The following is an 18,839-nucleotide window of genomic DNA, read 5'->3' as shown; positions in this document are numbered from 1 at the left end:
ATGAATCCTATAGGTCAGTATCCAACCAATGCGATCACGGCTACCTGGGCTATTGATAATTTCCGCAGACGGTCGGTCAGCCACTGTTTTTCAACGTGCGTAAGCATTTGTTCTTCTTGTTGTTTTTATTTTCTTTTTTTGCTGTATGTTCGTAATGACCTCGTTGCTGAACCCATAAGGTCAGTTTGTCATCGCTCTTATGATTATATCATCTGCAGTATCAAACTTGGGCAGATGCTATTAACAGTTGCCAGCATCTCTTTACGTCCTGCGGCGCAGGTCCCGTTGACTGACCTTGAAACATATTCAATTCACTGGAATCGCCAGCTCTCGTGCTGAGTGACTTCAATGCTCATCATAGGGCCTCGGGAAGCTGTAGAACGGACAGGCGGACGGATGGGGAAGGAGGTTGTTGGAAGCAATGGAGAATGCTCACATGTGCGTACTTAACAACCCACAGTCAACTTGTCAACTTATATGCGATCACCAACGTCATTCGATGTATTGAGTCTTTCGTGGTGCTCAGCGGACATAAGTCGCCACTTGTCGTGGGCTACCGATGTCGACACCCCAGGTAGTGACCACTTTCCTCTATATATTTGGCACGACAAACCGCCTCTCTCACCCACTACTGGACAGGTTTCTTTCACGAACTGAAGGCTCTTGCGTACCGGCCTCCGAACATCTGTGCACACCGGCAGAGGGAAGCTCGCAAGCCATTCGTTGCGCCATTAAGGATGTGATGATCCTATCTAAAAGGGTAACAGGCCTCGTCGATCATTCTCCAGCAATTAGCCTCCTTCGTGCATTACGACGACGCGCAGAAAGAACGGCTCGTAATACATCCGGATGAAAGCTAAAGTAACACCAGTATTGTGAGAAATAAGACCGGTAGCGTTGGCGTAATTTTTGTCAGCACCTTTCACTGTTTGACCCGGCCACAAAGATCTGTAGGACGTCTATGTAGGATGCCCCCGACCACCACCATAAAACGAAAAAGAAAGGATCCTCTCGCGGCACGGGCTACTTTAAGGGTAGTGACGAAAACACACTAGAAACAGATTTCTCCGTCGTACTAACTACACCGGCGGCAGCCACGGCGACAGCGGTACACACCAGTTTTGTTCAGAGCTTGAGGACCGAAATTAACAAAGGCTGGCCTCGTCCACCGGAGGTCACGGTCCGCAATTCCACTGTAATCGAGCTAAATACTGCATCGAAACTGATGAATGTGGCCTCGCCCACGAAACCAGAAAAAATCACCTATGCCGCACAGCGAAACTTTGACGGGCGGTCACTAAAGCTTTCCTTGGTTTTTATAATTGCATTGCATTGTGTTGGCAGCATGATACCTACCATCTACCTGGAAGGAGGCATTAGTTGTTCCCATCTTGAAACCGGGCAAACTCCCAGATGCCCTGTCCTGTTGTCGCCCTGTGAACGTGACAAACTGTGTGGAAAAGCTGATGGAGAAAAGGGTTGCATCATCTCGACTGGTGGCTCAAAAATCAAGGTGGGTTCCCTCACGAAATGGCAGGCTTTCGTCGCCACCGAAGCTCCATGGATCCAGTGCTGGTCTCGTTTCCACAGTACAACATGCTATGCTCGTGGACATTGGCGGATCCTTGTATTAGTTTCCCTAGACACGAAGCGCGTCTATCATACCGTCTCGCACATTTGTGTGCTGTACGCCTTGCGCTTTTTTGGAGTACATGGTCGACTCTTCAGCTGGCTCCAAGATTTCCTCAGGGACCAAACTGTCGCTGTGCGCGTATCCCACGGCCAAAGCCCTAAGCATCCGGATCATCAAGGCGTACCACCATGAAGCATTCTGAGTCCTACACTTTTTAATGTGGTTATGTCGGGCATAGAATCGATGATTCCTCGCAAAGTAGCATTCATTGCCCTTTTGACAGTAGGCAAGTCACGAACAGCCATTTAGCATCATTTGCAGCTAGCCTTAAATAATGTCCATACGTACCTCACGTGACTGGGGATGGACTTTCGCTCGAAAAGTGTGTCGAGCTCGCTTTCACCGGAAACGCTATAACAAATTTCCCTCTTTGGCTTGGTGTAAGGAACCTCGAAACTGTACGTTCGCTTCCCTGGTGTGATCATGGGCTTAGACCTGCGCTGAGCTCACCACGTTAAGCAGCTTGAAACCGAAGTGCAGCGATGGCTTGCTGCAATTCAACATCATTCTGACTTAGGATGAGGCCGTAATCGGTACTCCATTCTAGCCGTTCACGCGGCTTTGTTGAGAGCGAGTGTGCTTTACAGCCTTCAAATTTTGTACAGGATTTCCACAACGTCATTAAATACCCTTCGGACCCTCTTTCCCCGAAGCCTTCGTCGCTGCCTTGGAGTTCCCAGAATGGCTGATACACGGCAAGTCGTTGCTGAAGCTGGTGAACTCCCGGTGGAGGGTGTCCGTGGGCGTGAAACGGCTCCACATTTCCTACGACTGCGCACATTCCCCGTCACCCACCCCTCAGGAAAATTTGGTACTGTCCTGAAGGCGGTTTCTATCGAGTAGCGCAGAAGTCACACCAGACTCTCACTGCTTCATAGCTGAGGACGTCACACTGCCGGACGGCCCCTGTTCTCTGCTTGTGCCGTCCACTTTCGTACGTCTGTCGGACCTGCTGGAACGACGAAGAGATGAGGCTCCCCCTCATGTCCGCCTCGGCAATCGTCATCCAATTGTAAGGCGTAGTGGAAGGACGTCGCCTTCCGCATGAAACATCATCAACAGCTGCGGAACTATATGGCATACTTTTCCGTTTTCAGCACATCGTTGATTTTATTCCGTGGTAATGAGTCGTATCTGTACTGCAAGCAATCGAAAATTCTGGCATCCGAGGCTCATCCGCACCGATGGTGCTCGATGAGCTAATGTCTTGCAACCATGTTTACGAAGCACTGCAAAGCCTGGTTCTCCAGTGGGTTCCAGCCTAGTGTGGTGCCGAAAGGAATCGACAGGCCGACAGCGCCGCAGAAGCATCTCTCTCGTCTCGGATGCGGACGCGTATTACGCTGCTGAGAGGAGATCGTCGTCCTGTACTTCGACGTCTGGTGACTGCCCTGGCTTCCTGCCAGTGGACCGCTGCCATCCTACCCCCAGCTGGCAAGATGGCTTATATGCAGGCCAGCTTGGCGAACGCAGGCTTTTACATTGTGGAGTCACCGAACTATGCTAAGCTGTGTTGATCCAGCGCTCACCTTGCCCCGACATACCTCTCGTCAAGATGGCGTTTTAGTTCATCGAATGCGCCACGATGTGGCTTTCACAGCGCAGTGGCGTTACCGCTTGAGACAGGTTGACTCTCCCGATTGCTGTCTCTGTGGTGCTGTAGAAGATCCAGAGCACATTCTGATCCAATACCCACACCACCAAACCTCGCGAACCGTACTCTCCGTGTCCCTTAACGAGCTGGACTCTCTCCCCCCACCTCTCTCAAGAAAAGTGTTTGGTCCCTGGCCACATGCAGCCCACCAACGCTCTGCCCTCAAAGCTATCTTCACCTTTCTGAATACCATTATGACTTGATCCTTATTGTGAAACGCCTCAATATCTAATGATCCATATTAGCTGCAGCTATGGGTTAGAGTATCGCTTCTGCTGATGAAACTCCCCATTCATAATGTCGCAGTGAATTTGTTGTTGTTGTTTCGTATTTTAGGCTTCGATCGTAGAGTGCGTGTTTTGGTACTCGCGTGCTTCCAGAGTTGTGCCTAACTCGTTACAAGTAACTCGTTACTTGGTAACGGTTACTTTTTTTTGTAACGAAGTAACGATTCAGTTACTTTTTTAAAAATTGTAATAGTAACGGAATCAGTTACAAAACTTGGTAACTCGTTACTGACGTTACTCGTTCCTTTTCTTCAGCGCGGGGGAGCACATTTCGGCACTCCGCGTGGCGCAATGCGTGCAGATTTGACCTGCATGACCCACGACAACTTGTGACTCAAAGTCCCTCGCTGGATGTGTCGTTGTCTTTTCTCTTGTTTCCGTAATCTCCGACCATCACTCCTTCACAAGAATGGGCACCAATTGTGCTATGGCAACAAAAAGCGCGTTTCGACTTCTCGACTTTTCTTGTCTTTGCTAAGCTTCTGAGCGCCCTAAATTATGACGCAGCCCCTCGTCTGTTTTTGGGAACCGCTGGTGATTGGTGGCACGAAAAGTGTTTTTTCTTGTGTTTTCATAATCTCCAATCACCCCGACTTCGGAAAGGAGGCAGAAGGTCCAGGCAAGCTAATATAGAGTCATGGTAAGGGGCCGAGAGACACGGAACACGAAGGACGGACGACAAATTTCGAGTGTCAGCTTCTTCTGAAGTGTAATTCCTCACTAATAAAGGGTTGAAGGCAAATGACGGCATGTTTGTTGGCTCCTTTAACTATGCGGCTGTAACATAAAAGTAACTCGTTACCTGTGAGTAACGAGAACTCGTTACTTTTGTATGTTGGTAACGAGTAACGTATTTAGTTACTTTTTTCTGAAGTAAGGGGTAACGGTATTTAGTTCCTTTTTTTTGGTAACGGGCACAAGTCTGCGTGCTTCGTACACAAAATGCCAATGGTGTGCGCTGTTGTTGTCGTCGTCATCGGAGTCAGATGGAGAGCGACGAATTGCACTGGACGATCTGTCAGTTAGATAAAGCACTAAGCACCAATTCGTAGAAAATAAGGCATGCAAAACGAATGAGGAGCAAGAGTATATTGCCCGGTCCCACATTTTCTGACCATAAACATTTCAGGCCATATCCTACCAACTTGCCCAAGTTCGTCACTTTTTCTCGCTGCTTCAAGGCTGCTCACTGACCTAAAGCAGACGGCGTTTTGTGTACCTCTGAGTTGGCGTCTGGTTGAGTGCTGCAATTCTGAAAATGACGTAACAATGGATAGAGGTAACTAGATGGCGGTGCTTCTCACCCGTGTCCAATAAAAGTGCGTTTTTGTATAAACATCGCACCAGTTACAAAGGAGAAGTGTTGAACAAGAAATTGTAAATAAAATTACGAAGCGTAGAGTAACAATATCACACCCGCTTACACCAGTAGCTGCAGACAAGAGTTCTCACCTCCTTTAAAGGGAGACTTCGGAACCAAATGAATTTCATGCTTGCGGTGTTTCCACCATCATTTACACGAACTGAGCACAGTTGTGAAATATCTCACTTGAAAACGAAGGTGTAATCACAAAAACGACTTTCGAAATTTGAAAAAGTTTCGCTCCCACCGAACGTCCATGGAAGTACTTCTTCTGTGCTCGGATGAAGTCGCCGTGCATTAAGGGCGAATTTGCGACGAACAGTCGGCGAACTTCGCCCTGCGTCGTACGCTCGACGCCCGGCCTTAAAAATATGTCGCCGGCAGTCGATCTAGCCAGGGCAGAAAATTTAGCTCGGCGTCCGACGCTCCCGGGATCGGTCAGCAGGAAACGCCAGGAAAACAGTCAATTCAGGCTCAATATTGGCCACGACTTCCGCCTTCTGCTCGCCCTACGTAGTCGTCATCGTCTTTACGCGTTCTTCACCAGGCCCAGCACCAGCAACGACATCAAAGGCGGCGCGTCTAGAATTTTTTCTTGCCTGCCATATGGGATGCACCCAGGATTTCCTGTTCCTTTCCTCCTTTTTCCCAAGCTCTCTCAACTTCACGAGCAATAGTTTTTTCTTCAAAACAAGAAGCCACCAGAGGACCCCCATATCAATCTGGGCAGCGGCTCTTTCTCCTACGTGTGTCTCCCCGCGCAGTGTAGCCAGACCACGCTCTACCTCCGCACGCGTTCCACGAAATAGGCGCGTAAATGCTATGACCGTGCCCAAAAAGACTACAAATCGTTTTTAATGAAGGTTAAACACCTTTATTGCTTAGTTTGATTATTAGAAAGCAGGAATAATAGTCTCCAAAGCTAGCTTGTTCATTTCATCTTTGACCACAACGTGTTTCTCTTATCTGTACGCACTGACAGGCCCGCAACGAACGCGCAACGGCATCTGCTGCTTCTTCGCTGCATATAACGCAGCCCGCGAACATCCCGCGTCGTTCCGCCGCACTTGTCCTGCCGCGATGACTTCGTCGTAAAAGTTCGTCGCATGTAATCCGCCCTTTAGTAATACAATTCGTGCGTTGTTTTCTGACTCTTAGAGAAGCAGATGATCGTTGTTTCTTTCCATCTGCGTCTGAGCGATCCGATCCCCAATCTGCGTTTGTTGATTTGTTCCGGGAATGTAACACAGCGGCGACGACTGGCGTGGTATACTACTTGCCCGCTCCATGCAGGTTGATCGAAAGTTTTTGAAACTCCTCTCCACATTCCTGTTTCGGTTTCATTGCTCACTTATTTGAGGCATAATTCGTCTCACGAGAAAGAAGCAAAACTGATGGCAGGTATACTGTGGATGTTATGCACCAACCACGAAGTGCAGCAATTTTTTTCACCGATCGTTCCGAAGTACCCCTTCGAGGGGACGGTTGCATCCTGAAGTCAATCTATGAAACCTATGCCACTAGGTTCGGCAAGGGCCGACAAGCTACCTGGCAGGGTGTTAACATTAACGCAGAGTACGTAGTTTTCTACCGTGAAATGGATAGCAAGAGAGTTTTAACAGTTCGTCAGGCAACGCTACGAATGGTTAACTGTGTTGCCATCCAACGGCGATAACATGAACTACCCTTCCCAAGTTGTCTGGGCATCTCTTTCTGAACGAATTGCCTAATATAACTACGTTTTCGTGCTCTGTTTTTGTTTGCTTTGCTTTTGAAAATTAATTGGTTGTTCCACCAACAAACAAAAGGACAACGGATACCCCCTGCCGGTCAGTTCATCGCTATCACCCGCCGTTATGGCGGACACTGCTGCTCAGCGGGACTTGGTTGGCAGCATCCAGAGACCAGAAGTTCGTGTTTTCGAATGGTACAAGGTATACCGCTTCTTATATGAAGAAGATGTAGTCCCTCGTACTGAAGCGCAGTCTCGTAGCCTTAACCTCGGACACAGTCGACGAGGTGTTGCAGGCAGCCATGTAGTTTTGTGCAACGAAAACAACGTAGAGTACGGAATGCAAAAAGATGAGCCGATCGTTCCAACGTGAAACGCGGAAGTCACGTTTCCATTTCCGAGCACGCAATCTTGCTCACGTTGAGAATAGCGTTCCTTCCGTTCGCTGCGTAACGGTCTACTAAAACTATCTAATATATTTCCGCCAATCCTGGACCGGCTTCAGCGTTGTTCTCGGCGAACGTAGAAGGGCGCCATTAGTAAATATTATTGGTGCCTTCTACACTTCGCAGTAACACGCCATTTCCCCTGCCTCAAGCAAGGTGACTACCGAACTGAAAAATCACGAACCGAACTAAGTAACATCATTTGTTCTGCTTCTTTTCCTTCCCCTTTACGGATAACCAGCCGTCCCCCCATAGTTGTCCCATGGTTTCTCACGTGCCTTGGCAAAAATTTGGTCGCGCGCACGGTGTCTGTACAGTCTATTCTGTGCAGCGTAGTCACACATAGCCCGTTGTTCTTTCTCATCTTTCTACTAAAGATGGCCCAGATGGGAGAGGTTGGCATTTTACTTAAATGTATGATTTACACAAGTATAAACAACAATAACACACCCATAAAATTGTCGTTTCAGGGTTCATACGAGCTCGATGTTCAGAGTGAAAACGCTAGCAATCACCCGTCAGCTGCATCTTCATGAGCTTCTGTCCAGTCTGCTACGCTAGTTTATTTAAAAGCAGCTGACGTGTGAACGTTGTTACTTTTACTCTAATTACAGGACTTGAATGAACCCCGAACTGTCAATTTTATGCTCTTTTACTGTTCTTGATGCCGGTGTCAACACTATATCATAATTATGCCTAGCTCACAGCTTGCAGGAAGTTCTGCGTGTATAGAATACCTCTGGAACCTCATCTGGAACCTCATTGGTGCATAACTCAAACTCTCCATTGTATCACTGGAAGAATTCGCAAACACGCCAACAGTGGTAATCACATTTAAAAATGCCTGCAATAAAAAAAAAACATGTTGCTTAATGATGAAAGGTGGAAGTCACTGAAAAAGTTAGCCAGCTGTAGGATTCGAACCCACATCTTTTGCATTACCATAAGATGTGGATTAGAAGAAGATGTGGGTTCGAGTCCTACAGCTGGCTAACCTTTTCAGGGATTTCCATCTTTCATTATTAGGCACTTTGAGGGTTTGTATATGTATGTTTGTATGTGTTCCAGGCCCAGAACATCAATTTCTCATATGTTGCTTGCCAACATTGTCGGCTCCTCTTCACGAAAAGAAAGAATTAACCTTCTGTAAATGTTACCGTTCACGGATTACGTTGTAATCTTGTCAACTCGCTAGCACCCCACGTACTATTAGCAACGTCTCAGTCACATTACATCATAGACTTCTTGACCTACTTTGTGAAAGGTGACCCAGTTAGTCTCGTTGTAGTCTCGCCACCACAATACCTTTTCTCTTTTGTAAAGAGGTTGTGCTTGATTGCTTGTTTGTGAATCTTTGTACCCACTCTGTTTTGTTTGCAAGGTGAGGCAAGACAGATCGAGGGAAAGGGGTGAAAAATGCAGATAAGGTGTTGGTGACGGTTCAGGTGTCCTTGGCTATCTGCAAAACTCAAAATTAGATTCAGGAATACGGCATTTGGATAACACACAGACAGTTTACTAGCACTCTGGTATGATACATACAAAGAGAAAATGCGTAAACAAATATACCTAACGATGTGGGTGATGAAAGGCCGAGTGAGGTAAAGCAAGGATGCAACATGCCTGAGTAAGGACATATGTTGATGAATCTCGTACGATGAAGAAGGCACAGCAGGAGGTGGCGCGCGTTTATATGCATGTAGCGGCGCCAGTGCTGGCTCATGACAATGAAGGATAGGCCGAATGTACAGTTGGTTCTCATACGCCTACCTCAAACAAAAATGAAATGTCCTCATCCCGTTATTACAGTGAGGAAAAATAAAACGTTAGAAGAGCGGCTATGCAGAGGTTTAACAGGTCAAAGTCGAAGCCATTCTGAAACATGATATTAAGAAGAGAAAACAAAGAAAGAAAGAACATGATTCATGCCAGGGCCTTTGGCAGAAGCAGGCAGCATCTTTTTTCCTGATATGCAAAACGACTTAGATTTAAGGGCGTTTATTAATCCAAAAACAACAACTTTATTTTCGACCATGGAGAGTGGGGAGCTTCATCGCCACAGGCGATACTCTACCCCATTGCTGGATGGAATGGGGGGAATGAAATAACGAGCCCCTTCACAATGACGATCGTTGTCCGATGGTGTCCAGAAATTTCAGAAGAGCTTTGAGCGCAGAGCGTTGCTGGGCTGGATTGGGCCAGGGACCAAGCAATTTCGATAGGGAGAAAGGGCGAGAGTCCAGCTGACGAAGAGACTCGGAGAGTGTGGTTCGGGAAGGTTCGTAGTGAGGGCAATGAAGAAGAATGTGCTCCAGATCCTCAAGGGCACCACAGTGGCAGCAGGTGGGAGAGTCAACTTGTCTCAGGCGGTAACGCCACTGAGCTGTAAAGGCCACATCGAGGCGCATTCGGTGGATTGCTTCAAAAGAAGAAGTGGAATATCCTGATTCTAAACACATTGTGAATTTGCTAACATTCAAGTACAGTGGAATTAATACTCAAGATGATATGTTAATGGCACATGACATGGCACAGCATATCATGAATAGCATAGTCACATGTAATGCATGCGCAGTGAATGATGCGAAGTTGATGTGAAATACTGTGATGAAGTGACACTAAATTCGAAATGCGCAATATGTTCATCTGAAGAGGTTAGTAAAAGGAAAATACCAAACGGCAACAATGTAAAAGTGTATCTGAGTGCGGCTATGTGTGCGAATAACTAAAATGTATGGGACTACCCGAAAAAACTCAACAGCGAAGGAATATGTGTGACCACAAAAAGTAATATTGCAGATACTGGGTACATTGAAAGAAACGAAGTACAAAGCCATTTATGGGCCGGAGCGTCCCCTGTCCATGAATGAACGACATTCGCCAAGGCGTCCCTATGGAATGTGTGCACTTTAAAATGCTTACACGAAGAATGAACAAAGCCAAACGACATAGAACGCACGTAATTGTACTCTCTGTTTGGTAACACGTCCATACTTTACTTTGTAAGGTGGACTATGTGTTTCTTCGGATTCTGAAGAATTGTCACGATAAACAGAGAGATTCGCGTCGGTGCCTATATCATGGAAGGGTATGTTAGGATCCCTGTCTGGTTGATCCTTGAACAGTTTCATCAGTGTAACATGAACTGTTTTTGTTATTCCTTCATCCAGACTTTGAACAGTACAAATGTCATGGGGATGAGTGGCAATAGCTTTGAATACCTCGCCCTTGTACTTAGGATCCAAAGGTGAAGTTGAAAATGATACTATCCAAACTAAGTCACCCGGAGAGAACTGCGATGGGTTTCGACCACAGTCGTAACGTATCTCCTGATAGGACAGAGCTTTTTTCAGAGGTTCTCGCGTGCTCTTGCACGTATGTCCTGTAGCGTTTCAGTGCTCTGAAGTCGCAAGATGTCCTCAACGATTACACCAACCTGAATCTCGTTTTCGATAGAGGTTCAAATCTAAAGAGAAGGAAACGTGTTGAAAATCCTGTAGAACCTTGCCTGAGGTCTTTATGAAAGAAGTGGTGTTTGCGATGTATTGGTCCCATTTTAAAGAATTCTCAAAGGAATATTTTTTAGAATATTCTTTATGGTCGCTACAGACCTTTCCACATGCGAAGGAACTGCAACACGACGAGCAATTGGGCTAGTTGGTGCGAATGCATAATGAAGTAAACGCATTAAAAAATGATCATCCAGAGCAATGATGTTTAGATGCCTTTGTAGAAACCGGGATACGTTCTTTTGCCAGGTTCCCTTTTCAGTGACGATGGCCCTCAGTGGTGCTTCACAGCGAGGAAAATGTTAAGGATTTTTTTTTTTGCTTTTGTGGATCTTCACTAGTGTGAAAATTGTAGAGCAGCTCTTGTCATATATCCTTCGAAGTGAAAAAAGAAACGAAGGTAGACCCCCGGGAAAACCGGTTGAAATGCCATACGTTCACCGTGTGACACACAATATTAAACAGGATGCCAAAAGATATTTTGTCCCTACGGCCTTTTCAGCCCCAAATAAGCAACGTGGGCTTTGCTCCTACAGGAAGAAAAATGATCGGGGTAGTGTCTGTGATATCAAGCATACTCAGCAGTTTATTCCTTGTATAACTGGTGTGGTATGTCCAATCCCACTCTCATGTAAAAAAAGTGTATATTGGACAGACAGCTGGATGTGTTAACATTCGATTTAGCGAACGCCAGTGTACCTTAAAAGGTGCGCCTTCTGGGACCTTAGCGGGTCACTGTAGCAGATGTAAACATGACTTTGAAAGCACCACTATTTTAAGGAAATCTAGATCACAGACTACTTCAGATATTATTGAAGCTTACTGTATTTTTGATAATTGTGTCAAGAAGCTTACAATTACAGTAAATTACAATTCCTTCCAGGTGAGCTTCATATCGTTTCACATTTTTTCCTTGATTAAGGTTTAAAAAAATATTACTCGAGTACTTGAACCTGTGAGATCTGTTTGTATTTTCCTTTCTTTTTGGCCTACCTTTTGTGTCAGTGAAGTTGAAAGTGACGCCCGTCCTGTATGTTCGTCCGTCCCTTTGTCTTTCATGTCATGTTTACTTCATTATGCTTTCCACAAGACCGTTTGCTTGATGTAAATAAGGATAGAAGTTTTGTGTTCAATTCCTGTCATTCCACGCCAAACGACCCAAAGGTCCTGCTCGACCCCCAGCACTTCTGGACCAAACAATTATCGGGGATACCCTATGGTATTAATAGTAGATGGGTAGAAATCCAGCGAACCGGTAGAGATGTAGGGTAGAGATGTAGAGATAGGGTATGGTATTAATAGACATTTCCCAAAGTTCTGCTGGGGACTATTGAGCCCCTGTCATTTTATGCAGGGTCAAAGTTTTCAGTAAGCACGAAAACCATAGTACGCTTGAAATAATCGGCCGGGTGCATTGCTCCAGTTGCACGCATTATTATGGCGCTGAAACAGACGGCTTAGTTCGGAAAATGTGCTGAAAGAACAATTTTTGGGAAATTTGAACTTTTAGTGACCTAGATCGCTCTGGCTATCTGAACTTTTTCTTGCGACTTTGTGATTTTTTAATTCTACTTTACGTGACAGCTGGAATCCTTGAAACCTTTGTGGCCGTTCAGGAGGACCCATTCTACAAGCCAGCTGGCTTTCAAAGCCGTCAATGCAATAGTTTTTGCCATAGTCTGTCTTTCTCGCATAGAGCCATGATGGTGGCGCCATCTGGTGTGATACATTGCAACTAGGTAGCCACCTCTCAACAACTACCAACATGGAGGGCGCTGGTCACTCGGGCGTTCCGGACTGGTTTCTTCGCCATGACTTCGTTGCTTTTCGAATAAATTGTTTCCATCCACTCTATCTCTATCTATTTTTTCTTTCTTCTGGACACAGGTTGCCGCCAACGCACAGCTAGGTCTGGACAGTTAGATGCTCCCCAATTAGTGTGGTAACACCCTGGAGGGTGCTGATTAATGTGGGGGTCCCAATTAGCTCTAATTGATAATTAAATCGTGTTTAAACCAAGATGTGCGTTGGCGACAGTCTGTGTCCAGTTATTACTACTTTTGAGGGGATGAAATGCTTCATCCAGTACTGCTTGCCAAGTGGCAGGAGCGTCAGTTGGATCAAAAGGCATTCGAACGAATTCGTGAAGACCGTCAGGTGTAATGAAAGTTGTCTTATGTTCGTCAGATTTCCTTATTTGGATGTTTAAGTAACATTTCTTTATGTCCATAGTGGAAAAGCATTTTCCTTTCTCTACTGTGTCACCAGTATCGTGAGTTTGAGGCATGCTATATACTCTTTTGGTGGTTTTTCCCATTTAGCTTGCGGTAGTCAACAACAAGTCTACGGGGCGTTGACGGACAAAATGGTTGATCAATAAGGAAAAATGGGGAAGCGTAATGAGACCCTGATTTGCGATCAAAACCTAACTTAAGCCAGTTGTCGATTTCCTCCTTGATGAATTTTCTGCCATACCATGAGGAGCGGTAAGACTTAAGACTCTTCGTCTTGACATTGTTTCTTCCCGGTACTGTGACTCTTATCTTGGCAAAAGCTCAGCTGGTTTGACGTTTTCTTTCACAAGGAACTTGATTACATTGCTGTTTCATGGCTACAGACACACTGTTCGCCACCACGATACACGCTGTTTCTCGCCTGCTGCAGTGCTGCACGTCCCACAGACTCAAGAAGGATTGCTCTTTGTCCTTAGGAGGTTTTATTCAACTTTACATTTCCCCGCTGATTTTTCTCGAGCAAAAGTATCGTCCAAAAAGGATGTATTTGTCCTTCCTGTGTTCCAGCCTCACATGATCAACTCGGTGAACCTGAACCTCGTAATTAAATATTAAAGCGCAACTGCTAAGCGTATACGATCTAATATTTTGAGCTGACAATATAACCTACACTGCACTTGTCGACAATGAATTGTGGTTTCTATTTATTCCGTTAGGGTATCGACCTGTTCGATCCAAGTGGACTCAGGAGTGATAAAAAGAGACTCGGGCGTCGTCAGAATACCTGAACAATATCCGGAGGATGGCCTGTGGTACGACATGCCATATGAGAATGGAGCTCGAAAGGTCGGAAAATGTGTCATCTTCGACTTCTCAGTAAGATATTTTACTTTCCCGTTGCTAAAGTGTCAGTCATTATCACGAAACGTTTATCACGCAATAGTTGTGACATAGGAGTGCCGTACGCTACCAAAAAAATAAAAAAAATAAAACGCCAAATAAAATAAAATGTGCAGATCAGATAATTTGGGGCAGATCTCTTTTACCTGCTCTATGCTTTCCGATGTGTGTTACATCTATTTTTGATTTGAATTATATCTGTTTCATTTGGTTTGCGATTCTAAGTGTGGTTCACATAACGTGAAAAAAAATCGCATTCGAAAATCTACTTTACTGAACACTATGCGGTCAACGCTATTTACTTTGGGGGAGATGTCGTCATGTGTTCCGAGAACTTTGAACGAACTTAATTCGCAAGAAATCGAATTTTTCCAATTCAGCTGCGACATTTGCCAAGCCAACGTCATGTTTCTCAATGAAACAGAAAGTAGGTGCGGGATTTATCCAATTCTATTGCAAACTACATTCACAATTACAATAGTAATAACCAGGGGAAAAGTTAATTGCGAAAACCGTCGTTTCGAGTCGCGCAAATTGCCGGCCGCTCTAAGAACTACAATATAGTTTTTTTTTTTTTTTCGTTAGGTGGAAGCCCTGTATAAAGAAGTACCGTCTTTCTCTTTCTTTGTTTTTGCTGTGCTGTCTTGAGCAATGTTCCGAGGGAGACGAAATTAGTAGACGACGTTTTTTGTTATACTACGTAATGAGCATAATTCACTAGTTGAATTGCAAGTCCAGCATAATAAACTTGTGATGGTTTGCTTGCCAGTTGTACCAATTCCCTTTAGGCATTTGATAGTACTGGAGACAGCTAGGTTACGTAACTTGCAGGTCGAACGAATTCGTGAAGACCGTCAGGAGTAATGAAAGTTGTCTTATGTTCGTCAGATGCAGGTTACGTAACTTGCAGGTCGTTTTTTTACTATGAGAAGAGACACGAGAAGATTGAGGAAGGGAAAATCCTACAATATGAAGCATTAATTCAAAAAGGAAGCACAACATGAACGTGAAATGAGATTCATCAAAGCAGGAGGCAGAATGACCGATATCTGACTAATACAAAGCTGGCAACAAATTATTTCGCAAGCCTTCGAAACGACACGGGGCGGGTCGACTTTTAGACTGTGAACTAACGTGACATTAAGTCTTAATGGGAACCAGTGATGGGCAGTACTTGAAGTACCGAGTACTCAGTTAGTACTTTAAGTACATTTCTGTGTACTTGTACTTTACTTTAAGTACATTCTAAATCGTGTACTTTGTACTGTATTTAAAGTAGTTTTTTCCGAGTACTCTTCCATCAAGTACTCAAGTACTCAAACTTGGACTCCGACAAAAAATCACAAAAGAGCACAAAAAATGCACCCCACTAAAAGCGCTAAAATGACAACAAGAAGACGAAAACACACAGATAGGGCTATCTCTGAGGTTTCGTCTTCTTGCCGTCATTTTAGCGCTTCTAGTGGGATGCAGTACCAAGATTCCCAGTATGACATTTTACCAAAAGGTATTTTTGTGCTTTTCAGGAGCATATTTGTTGAAGCAAATCTATTGTTGAGAGGCTTGAAATGTTAAAAAGTATCAACGCTTCTATAATTATGTAGCACGAATGAAATGTAAAGACACGCACACATTATGACACTGCGACCGGCAGCACAATGACTTGGTCAATTGTCATTTCAGTTCTCCCAATGCAAGGTTCTATGCTTTTTTGTATTATTTCCTTCATTGGCAATTAATAATCAATTTATATCACAATGTGTGATTGCATTACACGATGAACACTCTGAAAGACACACGTGCTTTCATTTTTACATTTTACGTTTTTGTAATTGGCCACATGGATTACATTGCTGCATATCACAGTCGTATAAAAATGAAGGCTTACATCGTGTTTCGCCGTCTTTAATTTTCTTTCTATTCTTTTTTTAAGCATGGTGTATTTCAAAAAGCAGCAAGGAATGCCCAGAAATGTATAATCTCTGTTGGTTTGTACTTTTCCCCCTCAAATTATCTAGCCTCTTATAGCCGAAGATTAGTAGCGGAACACCACACTAGGCGGGTGATCTTGGATCAGTCAGGGTATAGTACGTACTATTTTGCATAATCAGAGCACAGCTGACTGATTACCTCTCTACATGTAACTGCAAATTAGAACACCTGATTAAGTTCATATACACGGGTTAGCACATAACCTTGGACTTTGTTGTTGTTACATGATTTATAATGCTCGTCATAACCGCCCTTCCCCCCACCCCATGAGATATTTTAGAGGAAATCAAATTGAATAACTTATAACGTCTGTTTTTCACTTCGCCCTTTCATCCGCACAAATGTCGTAGTTTGCACTAGAATGACGTAGTGACGTAGTTCTAAGCGATACGCAACTTCCAGTTATCTGCTCGCGCTCGCGTTGCACATAGCGCTCATTGTATCGGCAACTTTCTGCTCAGCGTCCTTTGTTTCCTTCAATGTTACCAATGAGAAGATATGTATGCAGGTTCGCGCACGCTTGAGCTACGTCACTGCAATTTTGTGCAAACGACGCTAATAGTAGCGCTGCCTATTCGCTACTTCTTTCAGTATTGGAGTAGCGGTATCACTATATCTTAAGTCGCTCGTGCGGAAAGTATTTCCTCAACAAATTCCTGCAGCGAGCGGCTGTTTGTCAGCTACGGCTACCGCTGTTTTCAATAAAATGAAAATGTGAAGCACAGCTGGGTGAAAAGCAAGTCACCAACAAACCACTTTTTTTTATTTATTGCATTGTCTTGCCACCCAGGCAGACATGTTATGGCCATCCTCCTCGACTTCAACTTATCTCATAAGCTAAGCACAAGTAAGTGTAATGTAAAAGCATGCAATTGCCTTCTACTACCTCAGAACCTATTTCTTTTTGTGTGTGCGTTCTTCAGCGTTCTGAAAAGCGCAATAGCATAATGTGATAGTGACCGATATAAGCAACGAGGCTGCCATGTAGCAGTAGAAACAGATGCAAGGTTATTGTACGCGCGTCGATATATTCTGTTCCCGATCCATCGTGTACCTTCTAATTTGTGCTTAAACGTGTGTTGCATAGCAAATGGAGTTGGTTGAGAGTCAGCAGTAAACTCTTCCCTCCGTGTTATTCTTGCTGCTTGCATGCCAACCTTGGGGATTTGTGGAAGCAGATCGGATTTAAATCAAATCGGCATTTTGCGGAAGACGCTAAATCAAGTCCACGTCACATTCGGATTTAAATTTATTCGAGTAAATGAAATTAATTTAAATCCGGATTTATTTTCAGCACGCCAAATGAAATCCCTTTGTAAATTCGGATCTTTCAAATCTATCGCCAACCCGGAAGAAGAACTAACACTGCTGAACCGCTGTGGAGCGGTTCCAAAATCGACCACAGTTTTCGAAGCTCGAGTTTTTACAGAACATATTGAATTCCTAACAGAGGCGAAATATAGACATTTGCTTCAGCGGAGCTCTAAGATTGGCACAGTGGCATAAAAGAAATGTGAACTTGATTGCGGAACGAATATTGTGCTGTGGGAAACGGTACGGTGCACATGGGAGGCGATACATTTCTTACTGTGCAGGATGTACGAACGAATGCAAATAAATATGTGAAATAAAGTGATGGGAGAGCAGCATAATCGCACAGCACTGCAGAAATTGGTGGACTGTTGGAAGAATAAGATGGGACATAGCGTTTCTTTTTGTTCGCTGGCCGTGAATTATCATAAGCAGCATGCAAAAGTGTTGTTGCAGTTTTCTGGCCATGCCACCCAAGTACAACTTATTGTCCTCTGAAGAGTCATCGAGGTTTTCTCAGTGGTTCATTTGCCAGAATATGGAGGTATAAGCGAATTTATGGTCAGCGTTACATTACACAGTATAGCAGGGGTAGCCAGACCCGGAGGAAGCGATGCGCCACAGTCGTGCATACCCATGCGTACACTTGAAGAAACTATGAAGGGATGAGGCACAGTGAAGCCACCGTGCACGTCGCTCATGCATGTAGGCCGAATTCCATGGCAAATTATGGTCGAGGTGGAAGTCTCATTTCGCAGGGGGAACTTCAAATCCAAATCTCTGAGTGAAAATGTGATTCAATCCAGATCTAAATCCCTACAAAACAAAGTGATTCAACCCAAATTCAAATCTCTCAGTGAATGTATTATTCATTCCTAGTTGTACTCATAATCAAGCCACCAATCAAATCCAAATCAAGTCTGCGAGCCACGTTTGTGGATTTAAATGAAATCGGAGATTTCAAATCCTCAACATAACTACTATAACCCCTATCCCAACCCAACTGAACCTAACCTAACCTAACCCAACCTAACCTAACCCAACCCAACTTAACATAACATAACATACTATCTCAAGCAGCACACAAAAATGGACCTATATTGGTTGGGCATTGGCGATACGGGTCCAGTACGGGACCCGTTGTGCCAGAATTTCCTCCCTATTGGCCCAAACTTGCCAACACAGGCCTAATATTGCCAGGTTTGGACTAACATGGGGAAAAGTCGGTAATATGGGCCCCATATTACCAAGTTTGAACCAATATGAGGAAAATACCTGGGCCCCATAACGCCCGTGTGCACCCCATATTGATTAAAAATGCACAGAGTAATACTTAACCATGTTGGCATAGTGGCACCAAGTGCCCGACCAGCACACAAGATTGGACGTTGAAGCGTGTGAAATGTCCAAATCAATATGTCGTTACATCCAACAACTTCCTGCAGATGATACACGTTGTTCGAAACAGTCAACATATGTGGCACCCACTGTGACATGCACTGCAACTCAACAACTGCACTTTCCACATGGTGCAAACAGCAGCCACCTTGCTTCGTGATGCCGGTCGAACCGACTGAGAGCGTGATCGCTTGAGCTAAATCACGCGTCCTACAACTAATGCGCATGCGCACGACAGTGAGCGGATGCTTCATTGAGGCTTAGATGTCACTGGTTCCTCTAATGATAGCGGTATAGCGGCAGGTCAAGTAAAAAACACA

General features: G+C 44.7%; 1 protein-coding gene across 2 annotated transcripts in view; it reads left to right on the top strand.

The window, feature by feature from the left end:
• The window catches only part of LOC135378996 (caspase-3-like), a 198,593-nt gene that overhangs the window by 102,829 nt on the left and 76,925 nt on the right, over nt 1-18,839 (top strand). For both annotated transcript variants that reach the window (XM_064612221.1, XM_064612220.1), the window contains one exon: nt 13,635-13,794. In XM_064612221.1, the coding sequence (XP_064468291.1) occupies nt 13,635-13,794 (160 nt within the window). The remainder of the gene's footprint in view (nt 1-13,634; nt 13,795-18,839) is intronic.

The sequence above is a fragment of the Ornithodoros turicata genome, chromosome 1, assembly GCF_037126465.1.
Source record: "Ornithodoros turicata isolate Travis chromosome 1, ASM3712646v1, whole genome shotgun sequence".
Taxonomy (NCBI): domain Eukaryota; kingdom Metazoa; phylum Arthropoda; class Arachnida; order Ixodida; family Argasidae; genus Ornithodoros; species Ornithodoros turicata.
The sequence above is the reverse complement of the archived record's forward strand: the minus strand, read 5'-3'. Positions and strand labels throughout refer to the sequence as shown.